Source organism: Toxotes jaculatrix, chromosome 16 (genome assembly GCF_017976425.1).
Source record: "Toxotes jaculatrix isolate fToxJac2 chromosome 16, fToxJac2.pri, whole genome shotgun sequence".
NCBI lineage: Eukaryota > Metazoa > Chordata > Actinopteri > Toxotidae > Toxotes > Toxotes jaculatrix.
In genome coordinates, this window is record NC_054409.1 from 20,423,033 (window position 1) to 20,443,658 (window position 20,626).

At 39.3% G+C, this 20,626-nt stretch overlaps 5 protein-coding genes across 7 annotated transcripts; 2 read left to right on the forward strand and 3 right to left on the reverse strand.

Moving 5' to 3' along the window:
• Positions 1 to 117: 117 nt before the first annotated feature.
• st6galnac4 (ST6 (alpha-N-acetyl-neuraminyl-2,3-beta-galactosyl-1,3)-N-acetylgalactosaminide alpha-2,6-sialyltransferase 4) lies at positions 118 to 3,982 on the forward strand. Its single transcript, XM_041059813.1, has 5 exons — positions 118 to 481; positions 579 to 725; positions 1,274 to 1,683; positions 2,096 to 2,203; positions 2,340 to 3,982. The coding sequence occupies exons 1-5, from the start codon at positions 470 to 472 to the stop codon at positions 2,524 to 2,526; spliced, it is 864 nt and encodes a 287-aa protein (XP_040915747.1). The 5' UTR covers positions 118 to 469; the 3' UTR covers positions 2,527 to 3,982.
• A 571-nt stretch (positions 3,983 to 4,553) lies between these two features.
• Positions 4,554 to 8,909, forward strand: st6galnac6 (ST6 (alpha-N-acetyl-neuraminyl-2,3-beta-galactosyl-1,3)-N-acetylgalactosaminide alpha-2,6-sialyltransferase 6). The gene is made up of 6 exons (XM_041059252.1): positions 4,554 to 4,627; positions 5,098 to 5,176; positions 5,408 to 5,602; positions 5,871 to 6,283; positions 6,403 to 6,510; positions 6,650 to 8,909. Exons 2-6 carry the CDS (start codon positions 5,153 to 5,155, stop codon positions 6,834 to 6,836), a joined length of 927 nt encoding a protein of 308 aa, XP_040915186.1. The 5' UTR covers positions 4,554 to 4,627; positions 5,098 to 5,152; the 3' UTR covers positions 6,837 to 8,909.
• Positions 8,901 to 12,912, reverse strand: spout1 (SPOUT domain containing methyltransferase 1). Its single transcript, XM_041059251.1, has 12 exons — positions 12,852 to 12,912; positions 12,729 to 12,768; positions 11,721 to 11,834; positions 11,477 to 11,636; positions 11,295 to 11,384; positions 11,163 to 11,212; positions 10,727 to 10,857; positions 10,364 to 10,436; positions 10,149 to 10,247; positions 9,906 to 10,008; positions 9,409 to 9,556; positions 8,901 to 9,253 (listed from the first exon to the last, which is right to left on the reverse strand). Exons 1-12 carry the CDS (start codon positions 12,897 to 12,899, stop codon positions 9,167 to 9,169), a joined length of 1,143 nt encoding a protein of 380 aa, XP_040915185.1. The 5' UTR covers positions 12,900 to 12,912; the 3' UTR covers positions 8,901 to 9,166.
• Positions 12,913 to 13,636: 724 nt separating this feature from the next.
• On the reverse strand, positions 13,637 to 16,483 carry LOC121195141 (kynurenine--oxoglutarate transaminase 1-like). 2 transcript variants are annotated; one of them, XM_041058403.1, is made up of 12 exons: positions 16,425 to 16,483; positions 15,873 to 16,020; positions 15,590 to 15,739; positions 15,352 to 15,438; positions 15,139 to 15,264; positions 14,875 to 14,995; positions 14,714 to 14,790; positions 14,532 to 14,621; positions 14,269 to 14,455; positions 14,015 to 14,091; positions 13,797 to 13,883; positions 13,637 to 13,696 (listed from the first exon to the last, which is right to left on the reverse strand). In XM_041058403.1, the coding sequence occupies exons 1-12, from the start codon at positions 16,475 to 16,477 to the stop codon at positions 13,637 to 13,639; spliced, it is 1,263 nt and encodes a 420-aa protein (XP_040914337.1). In that variant the 5' UTR covers positions 16,478 to 16,483. The 2 variants fall into 2 exon arrangements, with proteins under 2 accessions (XP_040914337.1, XP_040914336.1); XM_041058402.1 differs by having other exon boundaries at positions 15,139 to 15,261; positions 16,425 to 16,477.
• A 397-nt stretch (positions 16,484 to 16,880) lies between these two features.
• Positions 16,881 to 20,512, reverse strand: LOC121195140 (kynurenine--oxoglutarate transaminase 1-like). 2 transcript variants are annotated; one of them, XM_041058400.1, is made up of 13 exons: positions 20,222 to 20,512; positions 20,076 to 20,134; positions 19,352 to 19,499; positions 19,048 to 19,197; positions 18,795 to 18,881; positions 18,565 to 18,690; positions 18,341 to 18,461; positions 18,179 to 18,255; positions 18,005 to 18,094; positions 17,674 to 17,860; positions 17,444 to 17,520; positions 17,269 to 17,355; positions 16,881 to 17,158 (listed from the first exon to the last, which is right to left on the reverse strand). In XM_041058400.1, the coding sequence occupies exons 2-13, from the start codon at positions 20,126 to 20,128 to the stop codon at positions 17,099 to 17,101; spliced, it is 1,263 nt and encodes a 420-aa protein (XP_040914334.1). In that variant the 5' UTR covers positions 20,129 to 20,134; positions 20,222 to 20,512; the 3' UTR covers positions 16,881 to 17,098. The 2 variants fall into 2 exon arrangements, with proteins under 2 accessions (XP_040914334.1, XP_040914335.1); XM_041058401.1 differs by lacking the exon at positions 20,222 to 20,512 and adding an exon at positions 19,636 to 19,688.
• Between the last annotated feature and the right edge of the window lie 114 nt (positions 20,513 to 20,626).

Genomic DNA, 20,626 nt, shown 5'->3' on the forward strand with positions numbered 1-20,626 from the left:
ATTTTATTTTCATAATATATTTTTCAAGTGTCAACTCTTTGAGTTCAATAACTCAGGAGACGCGTTTTGTTGTGAAAATCAAAACGGAAGCCATGTTCTGGAGAATGGACCATTCAGGGCCTAGAAATCGTTAATAGGACACTGTGTCAACATACAGGTTGAGATAACAGTGAACAGCTGAAGAGATTTCAGATAATAGTAAATTCAGACATGGTGTAGATAGGACTTATTGTCTTCCTGGAGATGAACATGAAAGTTCCAGCGAAAAAAAAGGATCCTGGATATGAGATCACTCGCCAGAACTGAGGAGAGGAGCCAGTGAAAATATGTAAACATGAATCCTTATGATCATGAATCGTCTATGGCTGTAGTTGTCTCTCTCTCGCCGCTTCGGCCTCAAGTTAAACAGCTGGAAAAATGAGTGGTGCCGGGCTCTGTGGAGCAGCCGGGCTTTCCCACAGGCCGTGATATGAAATCTGTGGTAAGAACGACAGGCTTATTTAATGCAAAGTATGAGCACATATTTTAGATTGGATGTGCACCCCTCAACCCTAAAACCTTTCTGTTCCTCCACACAGATGCTCCGCGGGCTTTGCCTGCTCAGCCTCAGCCTTCCTTTGTTGTTTTGGTTTGGACATGTGATCACACGGGACGGTCCTGCGCCTGCCGTGCGAAGCACCGGGCTCAGGGGCTACATCAGGATTACCCCCGGCAGGGTGGAGCAGGTGAGAGGGAGGACTAAAGGACTTAGGCTGTGGTCACACAAACACAGCCCCCAGAGGTCTGAGTTCATGGTGACCCTGAAAACTGGTTTGGATCTTCATATTTCACATATTAAATGATGCTGTTTCAGTTCCATATCTTGCACAGACCTAGTGGTTTTGCTGTGTTTATACAGCATTCCCTCGTGGGAAGGTATTATTCAGGAATAGGGCTGCAAGTAGGAATTATTTCCTCAATTAATCAGATTAACCAGATAGTGATTTAGTCATTTAGTTTATAAAATGTTTGAAATTGGTGAAAATTTCTGTCCCAATTTCCTAAAGCCCACTGTGATCTTCAGATTGCTTGTTTAGTTCTATCAACAGGCCACGCCCTGAAGATATTCAGTTTATTATGAGGCTGCAGCTAACAATTATTTTGATCAATTATTGATTATTTACTAGATAAGCAATTAATCTCATTGTGAAAAACGTTCATTATAATATCTTCTTGTGCACATACCACAACCAAAAACAGCTTTCTAATCTTTTTTGATTTTTTTGGTCAACAGTTTCTGGATATCCACTGCAGCCAGTGTGCCTTGGTCTCCAGCTCAGGTCAGATGCTCGGAGCTGGCGTAGGTGAAGAGATTGACAAGATCGGATGTGTTATCCGGATGAACAATGCACCCACACAGGGGTATGAGAAGGACGTAGGGAGCCGCACCAGCGTCCGGGTTGTGTCTCACACCAGTGTTCCTCTGTTGGTGAAAAATGAGCACTACTATTTCCAGCAGTCGGCAGACACTACATATGTGTTCTGGGGTCCTGACAGGAACATGAGGCAAGATGGGAAAGGACATATCTTTAACACTCTCCTGAAAATAGCAAAGAAGTATCCAAACGTCAGGATCTACGCTGTGACCAGAGAGAAGGTTCAGTTCTGTGACAGTGTGTTTCAGAATGAAACTGGAAAAAACAGGTACAGTTTGAGTTAATGTCCCAGTAGAATAAATGAAAGCTTTGACTGAAGTACTGTACATTTTGTTCTCAGGTAATCAAGAAGTCAGTTTCTGTCATATTAACTGGCTAATAATTATTCAAAATTAGCTGACTCGAGACTTTAGCAGTTAAATGATCTTTATGCTTTTATTTGACAGTCAGTGCAAGATAGTGTCCCCAGGCCTGGTCATGAAGCACACTGTGGTGGGGTTAATAATGGCTAATAAACATCATTACTGCTTATTATTAGTTATATAAACAGTAGTGAATTTTAGGCTTTTATTTTGGTAACATGGGAGTTTTAAATAAGATTGTAACTATTGATTATTTTCATAATCAGTCAATTTAAAACACAACAATTTAAGAACAGATGTTTGGTGTGTCTCACTCAGAATGAAGACGGGGGCGTTTCTCAGCACCGGATTTTTCACAATGATTCTGGCAATAGATATGTGTGACAGAATCCATGTCTATGGGATGATCGATGATAACTACTGCAAGTGAGACATTTTAACTTACACCTTGAGTTTGTAATATACACTTAAGCTCCATCTCTCTTTTCTTTTTTTTTTTTTTTTACAATTTGCTCTCCTTTTATAACCTTTGCCTCCTTGTGGTATTTTCTTTTCCTGACAGTCGGGCCAATCACAGCGTTGTTCCTTACCATTACTATGAGCAAAACCGAATCAACGAGTGCAGAATGTACAAGGTCCACGAGCACACACAACGTGGGGGCCATCGCTTCATCACTGAGAAGGCCATCTATGCTAAATGGGCAACGCGCCATAACATTGAGTTTAAACACCCCTCTTGGAGCCTCTGAAGAAGGAGATCCTAAAACCCAGAAGATGCTTCTGGACTCTGCTGAAGATTTTAGTGCTGCTGAAGCAGGAACTTTATCAAGTACAAAATATGTTACTGACGGACTCTGGCTTTCATTTGGAATTCAACTGTTTTTTTATCCTGTATGAGCAATTTAATACTGGCTCACTGTGGGGAAAAAAAACATCTGCAATATGACACATTTTATTTCTGTGCTTAAGATAAGCAAATTTACCAGCATTTAAGTGGTTTTAACATACCACCCACAGTATTACTGAATATTCCTGTTGCATATAGCCATATGTCGGTATAGACACTGTTAAAACATAATAAGCTTCTAAACTAGACACTAAAAGCCAGTTTATACCAAAGATGACACTTTTAAATGGCTGTGCCTTGACTTTAGGTCTCATTTTATTGTGAAATCTGGCCTGTGTAATATAAAGCTACAATGTGCACCTTTACTCTGTGAGACGGAAACTGTTTTGTTTAAGGAACAAATTATTATTTTCATTCATGATCAATCTGGTGTTAATTTTCTCAATCAATCCTAAGGGTTGATTGAAGGCAACTGGACCTCTTTGAAGATTGAAGACGTTTCTCTTCTCATCTGAGAAGCTCCTTCAATTCTAGAGACTGGTTAGAGAGCCCAAGCATTTAAACTCATCCCTATCCCACCTAGTGGGTGGTACCTCTGGGAGCAACTGAAACCACTTTGGTGGAACCATTCACACCTTGGGTGGCGCCTGCTGGGCTGCCTCAAGTGGACTCGTTAGTACCTGAGGGTACCTTGGCTCATCGTAGAAACTAAGCATCATGTGAGTCGTTAGAGTCTTATTGTGTTCATATACCAACAGCAACAAATGAACAACTGAACATACATACCAGAAGAAACACAGTCGAGCTTTTACTTTATACTTTATCCATCATTAACTACTGTTTGATACTGAAGATTTAAGCTATTTAGTTGCCCCATACAGCAGCTAGTTGCAGTGTTTTAAATGCTTAACAAGATTTTCATTAAACCAAAAAAAAAATGCTCATACGTTTCATGACCCAACCATCACATAAGAATCAGTATTAAAATGTAACTGCAGAGAGATCCACTGTCCATCACATCCACTTTTCAGCACCACAGACATCTACTTTAAAATTGTTTACCCTTTGTATTTTGCTACCTGTTTACAATGAAAACTATAGTGCTGCCTTTTCAGTTGCATAATGCTCATTTTGTGACTAATTCCAAAGACTGTGATAGTATTTGCACTACAGCGCAAACTACTGTGTCAAAGTATTTTACTGCATGTACATTTCAGACATGAGTTGTTGGAATTCGGATGTATTAAAAAGGACTTCTTCATAAGCATACTTATTTTGTGAATGGTGCAAATTAAAAACTTGAATCTAAACTTGGCCATTGGCCACTGCTATTGTGAGATGGATGTCAACATGAATAAATCTGCTGTCAAATTGTGTGTGAGAGATCTTGACTTAGACCACTTCAACTGTATCTGCACATCTTGCTATTTTAACTCTACATAGTTTAAGGTTTGTGCAGAGTCGCCAGGTTTGGGTATTTTCTTCAAAACATTAGTTATTAGGATTCACAGTGAAAGACTGGAATACACTGGACTGTTGCCTAGCAGCCCTCAACTTCAGACTGAATTAGGCATTATTGACAGGCTGCAGCCCGGCAGTGGTGGTGAACTGAATCTGAAATCTGAATCTTAGCTCTTAACTTTCTGAACAATATTTGATTTCCATTATGCTATAGAAAGAAAGCCACACACACGTACACACACAAATAAATAAATTGTAAAACAAAAAGATTTAATTAAATCTCCAGCTGTTTACTTGTTCTGTGCTTTAACAATGATACGTTGATTCAAAGACTGTGAACACAGAAGTCTAATATGGAGGAAACTTGATTATATAGACTGTATGCATAATCATAACAACAACAACAACAACAACATCATCATCATCATCATCATCATTTCCGCGCCGCAGTGAAAGACGTACGATGACGTCACGGGAGTGGCGCAGGAAAATGGGGGGACGCGAGAGACCAGAGACACCGAGACCGCACAGGCCGTGAAACGGTAAAATACCGGATTAACACCGCTGCCAATGATCACGCGTCCACATGTCATGATAGACAAAACCTTGATCTTATCAGCGGGATGTTGTTGTTGTTGTTATATATATATTTTTTAAGAATTGTCGGTAAAGGTACGTTAACAACGGAAGGCAAAAGTGCAGCGCAGGATGTTTTTTTTTTCTTTTTGACATTTTATTGCTTTGACTGTCTAAGGCATTTGGTTAACGGGAAATAAAATATACCCAGCAAGGCCATGATACTGTTGATAGCATTTGTATTCTGTTTAGGTTGAAAATACCGCTACGTATTCGCGTAGTGTTAAAAATAAATAAACGGGGTCCTGCTTATTTACATGTAAAATCTACCAAATCATAAATATATGACACTGGATAGAGATAACCCGGTAAGGACGTGCCAAAACAGAGGCAGAGATGGATTTGAATCTGCAGTACGTTTGTCTCTTCCTGTCAGGTATGATGACAGACAGTCACAGCCAGTGTGTTGGTGCGCAGCCCGATCACAAAGCATGGGGGTCAAGCTCAGTAGCAAGGTAAGACAGACCAAACAACGGGAGGGTGTGGCACCTAGACCTCTTGCACTTCATCATCATCATCATCTTGATCATTAGTGTTATTAGTTCTAACACAGAGGATTGAATCCATGCAGGCACCATCGCTGTCACTGTTCACTAGTGGTGGAGGAAGTAGTCAAATCCTTTAAAAGTATATTTACTCAAGTACTGTACAACTGTACCACTCAGCCAGTGTTGTTTACACTGCAGGGACAACAGAGCCACAGGATGGTGATCTTTGTGGCCATCTTCCTCCTGATGATGCTTCTCTTCCTGTACGGCTCCAACAATGTCAACGAACCCGTCTACGCTCCCTTGCGTGTGGCTACAAATCGCATACTCAAGACCACAGACTTGAAGAAGTGGGCTGGGAAAGACGGTTATGTGCCATTTCATGGAAACAAGGTGCTTAACAGTTTGAGCACACAACACACTACTTGTGTAAACTAATTTTAGCAATGAGCATATTGGTGTTTGTGAGCTGTTAACTCAAGTACTTAACTCCACAATCTAAACTGGACATTAATCTTTAGATCTGAGAAAATAAACACAGTTAATGCGGGGCGTAGCTGAACCACTGAACTCCACGTACTCAACAACAGACTTTATTTCTACTTCACTTCATTATACTATACTTTCGATTAAAAAGCTTTGTGTTGTCTTTCCTTTTCAGAATATGACCCTGCACTGTCACAACTGTGCGCTGGTGACAAGTTCCAGCCACGTCCTGGGGAGTCAAGCAGGAGATGAGATCGATCATACAGAGTGTGTGATTCGTATGAATGACGCCCCTACGTTGGGGTATGAGAATGATGTAGGGTCCCGGACTTCTCTGAGGGTTGTAGCCCACTCCAGTGTGTTCAGGGTGGTCCGAAGGCCCAATGAGTTCTTACACCGCACAGACAACAACTCCGGGATCATCTTCTGGGGACCCCCGAACAAGATAGGGAAGGATGCCAAAGGAACTTTGTACAGACTGATCCAGAGAGTCAGCATGACCTACACTAACATTTCATGTTTCAGTATCACACCAAGCAAGATGCGCAGATTTGACAGTCTCTTTTATAGTGAGACGGGACGAGATAGGTGAGTGTTTGGCGGGGGGTAGTTAAACGTTAACCACATCTTATTGTCTATTAGCCCAGCACTGGGTAAATGTCACTTTCACAAACTTTTCCTTTTCTTGTGTTGTTTTTTCTGCTCAGACAAAAATCTCACTCATGGTTGAGCACAGGCTGGTTCACGATGGTCATAGCCATTGAGATATGTGATAACATCAAAGTATATGGGATGGTTCCACCCAATCACTGCGGGTGAGTATAGCGATGGCACTAAAAACCTGCAGTATGCAGATTCTTTAAAACACGATCAACCCACCGGTTGCCACATTGCTACAAATCACACATAAACTGGCTGCCAAACCAATGAACTAATATTAAAATCTTTTTCCAGAAGAAAACCTGGATCCAAGAAGATGCCCTATCACTACTACAAACCCAGAGGGCCTGATGAATGTGTAACATACATACAGCATGAGAGCAGCCGAAGAGGAAACCACCATCGCTTTATTACAGAGAAACAGGTGTTTGCACACTGGGCAAAGCTGTACAACATCACCTTCGCTCACCCCAAATGGTGAAAAAACCTAAAGAGAATCTCTGCACTCACAGAGGCCTGAACGAGTACTGTGGTCGGGATTTCACTGTTAATTTCCTCAACTGAGCCTTTGAAAGGCCACTCGATGAATGGCAGTTTTTTGGGGAAAGAATTCACTATTATTGGACCAAGATGTGTAGGAATGTTTTCTGTTGCAGAAGAAGGCAGAAATTCATTTTTAAGAGGTTGCTGAAATACTCTGTATCTTCCACATTGACACGTGGCAGCCACCAGGCAAGTGTTTTTGTAAATAGAAAGGGAAATGAATTTAAAGATGAATTTTTACATGTTTTTAATAATTTTGTTATGTATTGAAAAATGTACTTATGTTTCCAACATTGAGGGAGGATACATCAGCAAATATTCTAATTAGATGTAAGTGGCCTACAATACACTGTATATAACTCATTTGTCAGTCATACAGAGATTATATTCTATAGTAATTGCAGTGATATTAAGCAGATCAGTAATTCAATCTATATTGCATTTTTTTAACAGTTCCTGAATTGATACCAAAAATGCACTTTCTTGACATCTTATCTTGAAGAATATAAGCATTTCTACATACATTTCATTGTTTAATGTCGTAAAACTTAACATCTATACAGCGACAAAAGTCTAAAATTGGCAAAATTGTGATTTAAAGTCAATATGAGGTTTTTTTTTTTTTTTTACAGTTTTATACTTGGTGCTACGGACACATTTTGATCAGTACTCAGAAAGTATTACAGCTTAAAACCCAGCCTAGTTAACAGATGACATTCAGATGATTACAAAGACCAGAGATAAAGCACAGAGGTACATTCAGTTTGGACATATTCAGATTCCAGATATTTTGTGGCACAAAATTTATTTTAGAGATACAGATTGTACTTTTCTGGTCACCTGAAATAAGTTGATATACCCTCACTTTAGTGCCCCACATTTTTTGCTGCTCTAGATGTTGGTTTTAATGTTTTCAACAGAATTAGATTATGATCATAAAACTGTTGCCTCGTAACTTAAACCTTTTTACCTCAGTGGCATTCCAGCGCATGCAGCTTCAGTTCAAATGCAACATGGTCGTGTTTTGTGTCAGTATGTTACTTAAGACTGCACGATTAGATCTTCTTAGATATATCCATCTGCAGGAGAGGCTTTTATTACGATTCACGCAGTGTGCTTGATTTGTTGTGATCAGAAGCCTTTGTTTTTTTTTGAACAGAAAAAATGTACATGAACTGCATCGATTGACTTGTGCTACTTTATCAGTATTAAAATGCCTGATAAATTTATTGAGACATTAGCCTGAAAAAATAAGATTTAACTTTATAGTGGCGGACCAAAAAAATAACAGTTCAAATCTACAGCGCAGAAGATGAAGCTGAAACCCAAATTTTATGGATACGGTGGAAACACACACTCAGTTTCTAATATTTTGTGGGTAGATTAAGTATCAGAAACACTTGTGAATTTAACACAGTAAGGTTGAACAGCACCACACGCAGCCTCCAAACTGACCAAAACAGTTGAATCAAGACCTTTCTGAAACTGTTTCAACAAAAAACCCTCGTGAAGTGTTTTATTAGACTGCATTAGTTTTTGCAAGATGGACTTAATGATCTGGAAACTCTGTATATCAAGCCTACAAATAATCCAGAAGAACACTGCAACACTGCAGCCCCAACCAAACCTGGTCTGGCTTTTTTTAACTTAAAATAAAAAATTCCAATAAGGGGTAGATGCATGCAGCATGCACTGCAACTGGAATGTGATTGCATCTAGAAGACAATCAGATAACTGTAAAGGCCTGTAGTCTTGTAGAAACTTGCATTTTTCAGATGTTATCAAAAGCATATGGGCCAGTTTCTCTTAATTAACACAAACGTGTTTGACCTATTTGCTCAGAAACCTGAAGCCGACTCTGGTGTTTATTGACGAAAGCTTAACTAAAGACGTTCAGTGCCATTTGTTTGTCCATGTTGCTCGATACTGGTTCTCATGAAATGTTCTGTACTATTTAAAACCAATTATATGCTTTGAAAAAAAAACAGCACGTCAGTACAAACTTGGGCATAGTATTTGTATTTAAATATTACACTTTGTTGGATCATTTAGAAACAAAATTACAGAATAACAACTAAATAACACAAAGAGAAATCTGACAGGTATCTAACATTGACAGCACTCTGACGTGTGTGATGGGATATTTGAGACAATGGCTGTTATACAGTAGGCAATGCTTAAAGGTCCAGTTATGGAAAATGAACAACTTCAGGGTAAATACCGGATAGATGATAAAACATCTGTGGCTTTGTTTATATCCCTCCATCACTAATTCTTCACTGAACCACTGGAAACATCTGAAAAGGCAGCTGTGATCTTCTGTCTCAGCCCTGCCATGGAAATCAAGATGGCTTCCTGTTGTAAAGAGAACAGGAAATGATTAAATGAATACACAGTCACACACTGGTGAGCAGAACAGGAAAGCCAAAATAAAAGTACAGATGACAAATCATTTGCTTGTAGTACAAAGAGTGAACATTTATCCTTTTAACAAACACCTCCATCCTCACCTCTGTGCGAATGGTCCTGCTGCCCTGACTGGGACATGTGTTCAGGTAAAGGTCAAATAAAACACTGGGGTCAGTCACATCCAGGTTTTGGTCAGCATCTACACTGGCCTCCAATCCCTGAAGACCTCCAAAAACTACCAAAAGATGCCTATAAAGTACAAAGAAGTCAAGTTTAAATTAGTAAAACAAAATATTAAAATACCAATAATGATATAGCAGGACGAGGAGTCCAATGCCATACTAGAGGCTCTGCTGCTCTTAGCTAAATGCTCACATTGTTTTTATTTGGTCATAAAGCAACCAAGTACTGAGCAAATTTAAATTTTGACATAATTATGGTTCTAGTAGAAAAGTTAAGGGATCCCCAAAGTTACTCAGTTCATCTTGAGCAGGTGTGAATGTGTGAAGTAAAGGTCGTGGCAATGCTTCACGCTGCTAGCATGGCTAATGAAAACGCTCTCTGACTTCCCTTCCTTTTTTATTGGCCGTGGACGTACTTGAATGGCGACAGTGTGGTTTGGTCCATGTTGCTGCCTCTCTCTGATGTGCCAACAGTCAGATCGTATCCTTCTTTATATGGACTTTCTGTGAAAACTGCACCTGGATTAACAAATAGGATAGGATAGGAGCTGTTAACGTCTCACACTGGACTCATCACGTCCAGTGTGATGAGTCCAAATTAATCTGAAGTGTATGTTTGAGGAATAAATAATAATGTATTAAGAGAATGGGAAACCCACTGAGACAAGATGCCAAGCGGACACTGTAACCCCAGTAGAGACCTCCTTCAGTCCGGGGCACATGAGGAGCCACCACCACACCTTTAAATGTTTTGCTCTCTGAGGATGATGGACAGACAAATGGACATACTCACTTGATGTGCAGCCTCTTGAGCATAATGAGAACCGTACTTAAAAAACAAATAACATTAAACAGGTTTGACGGACAGAATTACCTTGATTCTGGGTCTTGCTGAGCTGTACTGTGACACGAAGTCCAGACTGCAGCTGTTTATCAATCCGAACATCCTGTGGGAGCAGATGGACACAGTTCACTCACTTTGTCTTCTGTTATTGTAAAGCGAACATATTTGGGTTTTGAACTGAAACAAGATATTTGAATATTTTAATGGGAATTTATCTGACATTTTATAGATCAAACAATATGTCATTTAATCCACAGAATACCTCCAAGATGAACTGATGAGTGAGAAAAATCATTAGTTACAGCCCTACAGTCTATATTCACATGTAAATGCAAACCATACTTTTCAGTCCACATTAGCCAATGGCAGTAAGCTCTATGAAGATATGCTCACCTTTCTCATTCCACAGTTGACTAATGAACCTTGACCTTGTTTGCTTGGCCTGTCGAGGACGATGCCTTCCCGGTATTGTGACTCCTCATCTATTCTCATGTGGTGAGGACTGTCTAAAGGGTTAAGCAAACCTGGTAGGAAACAGTAACAAGTTAAACAGTGACATGTGAAAATTGTCTCCTATTGCCTTCATTTATAAGCCTGTTTATACCTGGCATTACACTGCAACCTTTCTCTACATTTAGTAGATCAAATAATGAACACACTGCATTACAAACACAATTATGCATAAACAATGCATAATTATTAAATTGTGCCTAGAATGCAAACAGTAACTGTTAATAGCTAATTCCAAGGGGGTTCAAAGTGTCAGACTTTGAAAACCTTTGGTGTAAAAGGAAAGTTTGTCAAAGAAATTGGGATAATTCCAAATTACCTGCATACTGTAAATCTTGATGTTTTGGGAAAAACCACTTGCGCAGGTACCTGGTGGAGAAAGAAAAATTGTAACCCCCCTAAAACCGGATGATACTGGTGATTATGATTATAATAATATGTTCCTACTTACTGTGGACATTCAAGATACTGAAGTATTCTGGCAAGCTGAATACAAGCATGTCCCTTCTTCCCAACACCTTTAAATTCACCTTCAACACTCCTGTTGGAGTCAAAAAGCAAAAGCTTTTCTGTTAGATTTCTGATAGTTTAGGGGTGTGTTTATCAATAAGTTGTACTTCTATGTTAACTCACTTGACATCTTCCCCTTGTTCATCAAACACAATGATCTCATCCACACAGAACACAACGCAGGCTCGAGCGATCTGTCCAGCCAGATATGTACGAAGTTCAGTGGACTGAGCGTTGTCCAGGACAGAACCTGGCAAGGCCACGCTCACAGTGTAAGCCCGACCTAAGAGATACAGGTCATACATTACTGCACCCTATTTTCAGTTATACAGGCAAACAAAAATCCATGAAATAATGATAAACTTACCTTTTTTGTTCTGGCTTTCTTCAAGTTTTGCTTTTTCTGCAGCTTCTTCCTGTTTCTGCTTTTCCAAATGTTTAATCAGCTTGGCCTCTTTCCTTTGCTTCTTAGCTTCCTTTACTGTTATTGAGGAAGAATCAATGACGGCGATAAGAATATGCGATGTATATAAAAATATCTGTGAAAATCCGAACTGACGGTCCAAGGAAGTGGTTCAGAATCTTTTTGGCTTGTGACCCTTTAAAATACGGCAATGTTTACTTGTGGCCCCGTTTGATTTTATTAGCAGCTCAACTAAAATATCACTTTTCCTTCTTAATTATTTGATCAGCTGTTTTATGTAATTTTTCAAAAAAAAAAAGGTACATAGTTTCAGTTTGTAAGTTGTCTTACATGATAGTAAACTGAATATATTTGGGTTTTGGACAAAACAAACAACAAGAAACCATCACCTTGTCTTTGGAAAACTTTTCACCATGTCAGACATTTCATTGACCAAATGATTCATCAAGAAAATCAACTGATGGATCAGCTGGTGTTAAGTGATAATTTAATTTAATCAGGTTGTCTCACTGAGACCGAGATCTCTTTTGAAATAGAAGCACGAGACATAAGAGCAGACATGAGCCTGGATTCTGCTCCGACAAAGAGCAGTTTTGTGATTTTGAACTACATAAATAAATTGGACATGCCTATTTAACGCACCGTACACTTGATAAATAAAGTCCAGCATTCATTAATCGCGGGCTTTGATCGCATTAAAATACTCTCCTAGAAGTTTATTTGGAAATTACAAGACATTCCACTTGATGTGCCTAAAACATCATGTGAAATACTGAGATGTCATTTAACAGCAGTTTTACTTCAAATAAACAAAATTCACAAATTCATCCAACAACAAAGACGCTCAAAAGCTAATTTAGCGTTTTAACGAATAAAAGATCCAGAGAGACCACCACAGCTGACAGACATGCAGCTGAAAGCTATCAGCTAAGTACAGCTGTTTTTACTCACTTTCTGCTTTTCTTTTCTTCCAGTCCACCCTCTCCTCAGGCTGTAAACAACAAGAAACACATTATAGGTGAATAAGAAAAAGAGCAATGTCAATGTTTTTGACAAACATTTGTGTAATATTACCTGAGGGGACACAATTTTGGATCTTTTCGCTGCAACGCCGGTAGACATTTTTACACACACCGACACGTGAAGTTTATTTACTTCCGGGTTGCCACCCGCTTTTCAAAGTAAAAGTTTGTCAATGCTGCATGATGAAAAGAAAAGGTCTGAGTGAGCAGCTGTGATTTTCTAAACAAATATTGAACTTCGTAGGGGCATTGGCCTATAAATAATAGTCTACAAATTTGATCAAGGTGGCATGGTGTGTTTTTTTTATTATATTTATTGTGATCATTTGTGGCTAAAAATCTTTTTTTTTTATTGCTCTTCTTTTCACAACTGTAAACTTAAACATTTAAAAGTTTTTATATAATGTACTTATTGTGATTGTGAGGGCAAATAAACACTTTACCAATTAGTCCACTGGACAGAGAAGAGTAATAATAATAACTTACTGAAGATGTGGATTTATTTAAGGTTTTGCCAAAGCTTTTGGATACATGACAAATATCTCTGCAAATATTTTGTTTTCTGCCTAAAATCATTGCACAAAAACATTTACAGGGATTATTTCAAAGCCTAAGTGTTTTCACAAGTACAGTTTCAGGAAAAACTCAAAGTCAAGCCTGTGTTTGTGTACTTTAAAGTACCTAGTATGACTAGGGACAGCTAGGTATTAGGTACAACTTTCAGTATAACAGAATATGGCTCAATTTAACACAGATGACCAAAATCAGTTTAACTAGCCTGTTGAAATCTTATTGGACAGATAATGCATGACTACGTGCTCTACTTCCTTGGCTAGTTTACTTTCTGTGGCTCCATTTTCTCAAGATGTCCTCTGCTGCTTCCAGGGTAGAGTCCTCCTTTTAGACAAAACCAGGGAGAGTGAATGAGAAGAAAAAAACAACACACAATTTAGATCAAATCATGATGAATTCCACTTTCAAACTGAGTTTTGTTTACCTTGACAAAACAGAAACGGATGTATTTGTCAAAGAACTTTCTGTGCTCTGGACTGTAGAATGCAGAGACGGGTATTGTTGCTAAACCCTGCAGAAAAAAAAGCCAAATTATATATAAAGAAGTTCAATATATCATCATACAGCTGTTATGTTACTGATTTCATTTTTTATCATCTTAATCAAATTCAATAAAGTGTTCACAAATTTTTCAATGATTACCTTCTCTTTAATTAGCCATTTAACAAATCTGAAGTCATAGGGTTCATCATTAGTACTCTGGTCACTGAGGTCAACCTCTGTTAAAAAAAGACAGTTAAGAGCCTCTAAAAGAAGTGAAGTGAATATTTCTTTTGGCAAAGTCACTCAAGCAACTGTGATGAGTAAGAATACATGCAAAACGGCCACATAGAAATGAAGAATGAGCACAAGGAGACATCAAATTTTTGAAAACAATTATCGGCACAGTCACTCACTGACAGAGGAGATGTCTGCGATCATAAAATAGCCTCCCTCTGGCATGATGGGCTGCAAACCCACACTCTCCAGACACAAGGCCAGCTTCTTCCTCTTGTGGTGTAACATGGCAGGCAGCTGCTGGAAGTAGCTGTCTGGAGTCCCAAACACCTCATATTCTCTCTCAAATCCCTGAGCTACTGCCTCCTGTTACAGACCGGGATACTTCCATATGTCTTATCCCAACAACACTACTTAAAATTTCTCAAGGGATCATGTTTACCTGAGCAGCGGTTGCACAATCAAACACAGAGCTCTGATGCATGGCTTTCAAATGTTTGATGATTTGGCAACAGCTAATAGCCCAGCCAACCTAAAAAAAATATTATAATTAAAAATAAAACATCATCATCATAACAAGTTGTAGTGAACCAAATGATGTGACTCAGAATATCTGTATGTTACCTTCCAGCCAGTAGCACTGAAAGTCTTTCCAGCACTGCCGACAGTTATGGTTCGTTCCCACATGCCAGGAAGGCTGGCTGTTAATCACACAGCAGAAACAATAAGTTATTTTAATAATTTCACTCCTTTATTTGTAAGCACTTAGCTGAACAGTATCTCACCTATCTTTACATGCTTGGTTCCGTCATAAGTCAGCCACTCGTACACCTCGTCACTGATGCACAGCAGGTCATGTTTGATACACAGATCAGCGATCATTTGCAGCTCTTCGGTCTTGTAAACCTGTAGCAGACACGGATGTGTGACATGTTTATGTAAAAGAAGTCCAGGCCATATTATATCCAGTAAAACTACTAAAATCTAAAAGTTAACAGTCTGACAGTTTTTCACACTGATTTAAACTAAATTTAATGGTAAACTGTCACCTTTCCTAATGGGTTGTTGGGAGTGTTAATAACTATGGCTTTTGTGCGTGGAGTGATTTTACTGGCCAGCTCCTCAGCAGAAAGAACCCAGTCTCCGCTCGAAAGGATGGTTCCACCTTCAACCTTCTATAAATAACAAAGACAATTTGGAGACTGATGCATAAATTTCAAGTTGGTCATAGGCTGTCAAAAGGTTCTTGTGTAAACACTCACCGGCCTCAGAGGTACATACACTGCTTTTCCTCCAGCCATCTTTACCATCGGCTGGTAACAGTCAAAGAACGGCTCAATAATGATAACCTGAAAGAAAAAAGTCTGTCATTTCATTTCCTTTTTGTTTTTAGCATTACATTGGCATGTTCACCCACATGCTATCATGTGGGTGAATTTTGTCATTAAGAAATTAAATCTGGGATGATTTAGACTAAATGACTCTGGCTGATTTTCTTACTTCCTCCCCTTCATCAATCAGGGCCTGAAATGCACAGAAGAGAGCCTGATAAGCTCCAACTGTGACCAGGATGTCCTCAAGAGGATCAATCTCATGTCCCACAATCCGGCTGAAGAATTTAGCCAGACTTTTCACAAGAGGCGGATGGCCCTGAGGAAATAAACAGTATGAAAACATAATGTGAATCTCACTATTTGTTCTGCTTCCTTTTGTCCTTTTAATATTTGGTAAAAAGGAATGAAATCATTCTAACATAAACTCTCATGTGTCTCATGACACTTACAAATGCTCGGGTATACTGGTGCATGGGGGGTCCTCCACTCACAGCTTTACAAAAAGCCTCCTGGACAAATGGCGGAGGGGAGAAGTCTGGAAATCCCTGTCCGAGGTTCACTGCTTTGTAGTCTGCTGCCAGTTGTGTGAACTCAACCCTGTTGGTGCAAAACAGGTGTTCAGACGCTGCAATGTCTTTGTTACACTCACTCTTCAAAATTTAACAGTGGAATAGAAGAAATATAGGTAGATTTATTCTCAACAACAAAAAGCACATGTGATCATCACGCCCCATTTAGTGATAAATCTAAAGAATAATCAATATGAGAAACTAAGTAGATAAATAAATAACAATAAGAAATGCTAAATAAATTATCTCTGTACTGTGACTGCAGGATTCATCAGGGAGAGACACTTTTATTCTTTCTGAACGATTAAAAACAATAAATGCGTTATATTCCACTGTAGGAACCGTTTGCTGTCAGGCCAGCTGGAGTTTACAGCTGTGTATAAACTTGTTCAGCTCAGGTGTCAAAAGTCCACTCGTGCCATTATCACTCACCAAACGTTTTTACCGACACCGTCTGTTCTGCGCGCATGAAGCCGTCCAGACATGATGATCTGAAACAAAAGCACATTTCAAACAGGCCAATACTATGCTATTGTAGAGGGGTCTCTTCAGTTCAGAGGCTGTACCCACCTTGTTATGGTTTCTAATTGTACTCTCACAAACTACAGTTCCACCCCTCCTTCAATCGACCTTTCAACCTTTTTTTTGTACCTTTATGGTTTTTACCTTGAACAGTTCTTTACTGAGTGAAATGTAGAATCCCGAGAATGAACAACACCGTGTGCAAGAAACAGTAAGAAAGCTTAAAAGTTAAAAGAAAATTTAGATTTTAAAATTCATTAAAAGCTTTATTGAAATTTTTGCTTGGTTTGATTCAGCAGTTAAAATGTGACAGTGGTAGTACAATGTTTAATTAAAAAAAACAAAATATTTCCTTTAAAATTACTGTAAATAGTTCTAATATTAACAATATTTAATTCATTGTTTTCTATGAATTATTGCACAGGAACACCAAGAGGGTTTTTTTTTTGACAAAACACTGAATATGGCTCATTTTAACTCAGCAGGCAAAACAAGCCAGTTTAAGTAGCTTGGTGAAATCTGGATGGACGGGTAATGATTCTTCATCATCATCATCATTGTCATCATCATCATCATGGACGATTTTACTGTCCGGCACTCCACTTTCTCAATATGTCCTCTGCTGCGTCCAGGGTGGAGTCCTCCTGTAAGACGAAACCAGTGAGCGTGTGTGAGAAGGTCTGACAAAGAGCAACAGAGAGCGACAGGAGAAGGCTCGGATCGATTTCATTTCAATCAATTCGGCTGAATTTACCTTGACAAAACAGAATCTGATGTACTTGTCAAACTCCTTGGAGTGCTCTGGACTGTAGAACGCAGAGACGGGGATTGTTGCTAAACCCTGCAGAAGAAACAGACACAACATAACTTTTGTTGGTACTTTGGAAAAAAAAACACTTTTAAGATGTTATTAAATATTAATTCTTTACCTTCTCTTTAATTAGCCATTTAACAAATCTGAAATCATTGCATTCATCCTTAGTGTTTCGGCCATTGAGGTCCACCTCTGTTAAAAAAAAAAAGAGAGAGAGAGAGCTGGGGTGAACATTAATTTGAGCGCACAAGTCAAAAATAAACAGATACAATGATTTCTGACTGTATTATTTTTATTATAAGTACTAATTAATGCAATCAGTTAAGATGTTTGTTGGTCACTCACTGACAGAGGAGATGTCTGCGATCATAAAATAGCCTCCCTCTGGCATGATGGGCTGCAAACCCACACTCTCCAGACACGAGGCCAGTTTCTTCCTCTTGTGGTGCAGCATGGCAGGCAGCTGCTGGAAGTAGCTGTCTGGAGTCCCAAACACCTCGTATTCTCTCTCAAATCCCTGAGCTACTGCCTCCTGTTGCAGACAAGGGTGGATGAAAATTGCCAAAATGGGGCATACAAGAGTTTCATAGATGTAACTCCAGTTGAAATGACAATTGTGATTATATGTAGATCTGATAAAGCACAAGAAAATAGTTTCAAGGAATTGTGTGTTTACCTGAGCAGCGGTTGCACAGTGGTAGACGCTGTTCTGATGGATGGTTTTCATGTGTTTGATGATGTGTCCAGAGCCGATAGCCCAGCCAACCTGAAAACACAACACAGGTCATGATAACAATGTGCAGGACAGCGGATCACACAACATCTGTGGACCACAACATCTGTGCATTACCTTCCAGCCAGTAGCACTGAAAGTCTTTCCAGCACTGCCGACAGTTATGGTTCGTTCCCACATGCCAGGAAGGCTGGCTGTTAATCACACAGCAAAGACAATCAGACACATTTAAAATTTCACTTCATGATTTTTAAGCACTTTGCTGAACCAGTATCTCACCTATCTTTACATGCTTGGTTCCGTCATAAGTCAGCCACTCGTACACCTCGTCACTGATGCACAGCAGGTCATGTTTGATACACAGATCAGCGATCATTTGGAGCTCTTCTGTCTTGTAAACCTGTAAATGGAATATATGTGAGCTTAAATCCAAGACCACATTTGTCTGTTCTTGTTGGAAATATGAGCACAACAAAGCTCAAGCTCTCTCAGCAGCCTCTTACCTTTCCTAATGGGTTGTTTGGAGTGTTAATAACTATGGCTTTTGTGCGTGGAGTGATTTTACTGGCCAGCTCCTCAGCAGAAAGAACCCAGTCTCCACTCGACAGGACGGCGCCACAATCAACCTTCTATAATTAACAAAAGGAGAGAAAAAAAAATTCAAGATAAATGTATAAATTGTGACATTCACAGCTCTTGTATATTTGTTTTTTGTAATCTGTGAACCACTCACCGGTCTCAGAGGTACATACACTGCCTTTCCTCGAGCCATCATCACCATCGGCTGGTAACAGTCAAAGAACGGCTCAACAATTATGACCTGAAAGACAAAACTCGGTAACGTTCACTGTTTTAAAAATTAACCACGTGTGAAACTAGTGCCTTTACACACATTGTTGTGCTGAAGTTAAACATCACATTTTTTATGTTATCCTAATTATTTTTAGAACATTTTGACTTAACCTGACTCGGGCTGATTTTCGTACCTCATCCCCTTCATCAATCAGGGCCTGAAATGCACAGAAGAGAGCCTGATAAGCTCCGACTGTGACCAGGATGTCCTCAAAAGGATCAATCTCATGTCCCACAATCCGGCTGAAGAATTTAGCCAGAATTTTCACAAGAGGCGGATGGCCCTGAGGAAATACACAGCATGAAAACATAATGTGAATCTCACTCTTTCTTCTGCATCCATTTAATATCTGGTAGAAATGAATGAAATCATTCTAACATGCTTGTCTGACATTGACAGAGAGGAACAGATCTTCCCATATGTCTCATTACACTCACGAAAGCTCGGGTATACTGGTGCATGGTGGGTCCTCCACTCACGGCTTTACAAAAAGCCTCCTGGACAAACGCAGGAGGGGAGAAGTCTGGAAATCCCTGCCCGAGGTTCACTGCTTTGTAGTCTGCTGCCAGTTGTGTGAACTCAACCCTGTTGGTGCAAAACATTAACAATCACAGGTGCATCATTGCTTTTTAATTTCATTTGAAAGCGATAGATTTTGTTTATGGAAGACTGTTTGTATGATAAAGAAAACAGTTTTGTACAAGTGTTACCTTCAACCTACCATATGTTTAAAGTTTCATTCACCAATGGTGAAAAAAAGAAGCAAAAATATCACTGTGAAAAAATGCAAAACAGTGAATTATATAATATAATCTGGTTACTTCATATTATAAAGGTCTGTTTTTGCCTTTTGTTGCACAGTCTGAGGTGGTGTTCAAACAACTCTGAAGTAGAAATGTGATATTTTGCTCATTTAAAAACTGTATTATCCCGGGCTGTGAACCACCCCCGTGCTCCTCCAATCACACGGTTATAGGTTATAAGGTTATATAAGGTTATATATATAAGGTTTAGACTGGACACCTCTGCAACGTTAGAAGTACTGACAGGCTCGAATCTGAGTTTAATAAATTCTGGTTTATTTTGTGCAGGGACACCATTTGTTTTCGGTCTGATTCAGTAACACGGTTAAATAAATAAACTCTCAGTCTAATCACTTACCACACGTTTTTATCGACACCGTCGGTCCTGCTCGCTTGAAGTCGTCCGGACATGATTCTCTGAAATTACAGCACCTTTTTAAAGTCTGTAAGTTTTACGGTTGTGATTATCGAGGTGTCTCTTCAGTGTAGTAAATCTGCACCCACCTGATGATGGTTTCTAATAAAATAAAACGAATTACAGTCAAATTAGCGGCGACTCTGCTGATTATTCCCATCAATGGACGGTCATCGCGTCAGGAAAGTGCGCACAGCCTTTTATCAACCGGCCTATAATCCCTGCGGGACAGGTGACGGTGCAGTAAGAAAAAAAAAGGTTTCCAAATGTGTTGTTTAACTCCAACCGTCTATTCCTGCGGCTATTTACGTTAAAGCAAAGGGGGGGAACAGTGAAAGACAAGTAAATCTCCTTGTGTTTTCATTTCTACTTCCTGCCTGGTGGGCGTGGCCACACATTAAAATTAGAAACAGCGACACTGTCAGCAAACACATGATAAGACAGACACACAACCAGTTTAAACATTGACCACAGTGTGTTATTTAATAAGTAAG

Bases quoted from the DNA above. Each gene is read 5' to 3' on its own strand.
- st6galnac4 (XM_041059813.1), top strand. The intron at 1,684-2,095 runs GTACAGTTTGAG...TGTCTCACTCAG, and splicing joins AATGAAACTGGAAAAAACAG to AATGAAGACGGGGGCGTTTC. The intron at 2,204-2,339 runs GTGAGACATTTT...TTTTCCTGACAG, and splicing joins ATCGATGATAACTACTGCAA to TCGGGCCAATCACAGCGTTG.
- st6galnac6 (XM_041059252.1), top strand. From the start codon at position 5,153: ATGGGGGTCAAGCTCAGTAGCAAG. The intron at 6,284-6,402 runs GTGAGTGTTTGG...TTTTCTGCTCAG, and splicing joins AGTGAGACGGGACGAGATAG to ACAAAAATCTCACTCATGGT. The intron at 6,511-6,649 runs GTGAGTATAGCG...ATCTTTTTCCAG, and splicing joins GTTCCACCCAATCACTGCGG to AAGAAAACCTGGATCCAAGA.
- spout1 (XM_041059251.1), bottom strand. From the start codon at position 12,899: ATGTCTACCGGCGTTGCAGCGAAAAGATCCAAAATTGTGTCCCCTCAG. The intron at 10,248-10,363 runs GTAATTCTGTCC...CATCATCCTCAG, and splicing joins CAGCAAGACCCAGAATCAAG to AGAGCAAAACATTTAAAGGT. The intron at 9,557-9,905 runs GTACGTCCACGG...TGTACTTTATAG, and splicing joins ACCACACTGTCGCCATTCAA to GCATCTTTTGGTAGTTTTTG.
- LOC121195141 (XM_041058403.1), bottom strand. From the start codon at position 16,477: ATGTCTGGACGGCTTCATGCGCGCAGAACAGACGGTGTCGGTAAAAAC. The intron at 15,439-15,589 runs GTAAGAAAATCA...TTTTTCTTTCAG, and splicing joins TGATTGATGAAGGGGAGGAA to GTTATCATTATTGAGCCGTT. The intron at 14,996-15,138 runs GTGACAGTTTAC...TGTCTGCTACAG, and splicing joins CCAACAACCCATTAGGAAAG to GTTTACAAGACCGAAGAGCT.
- LOC121195140 (XM_041058400.1), bottom strand. From the start codon at position 20,128: ATGTCCGGACGACTTCAAGCGAGCAGGACCGACGGTGTCGATAAAAAC. The intron at 19,500-20,075 runs GTAAGTGATTAG...TTGCACCAACAG, and splicing joins GGTGTCGATAAAAACGTGTG to GGTTGAGTTCACACAACTGG. The intron at 17,861-18,004 runs GTAAACACACAA...TGTCTGCAACAG, and splicing joins ACTGTGCAACCGCTGCTCAG to GAGGCAGTAGCTCAGGGATT.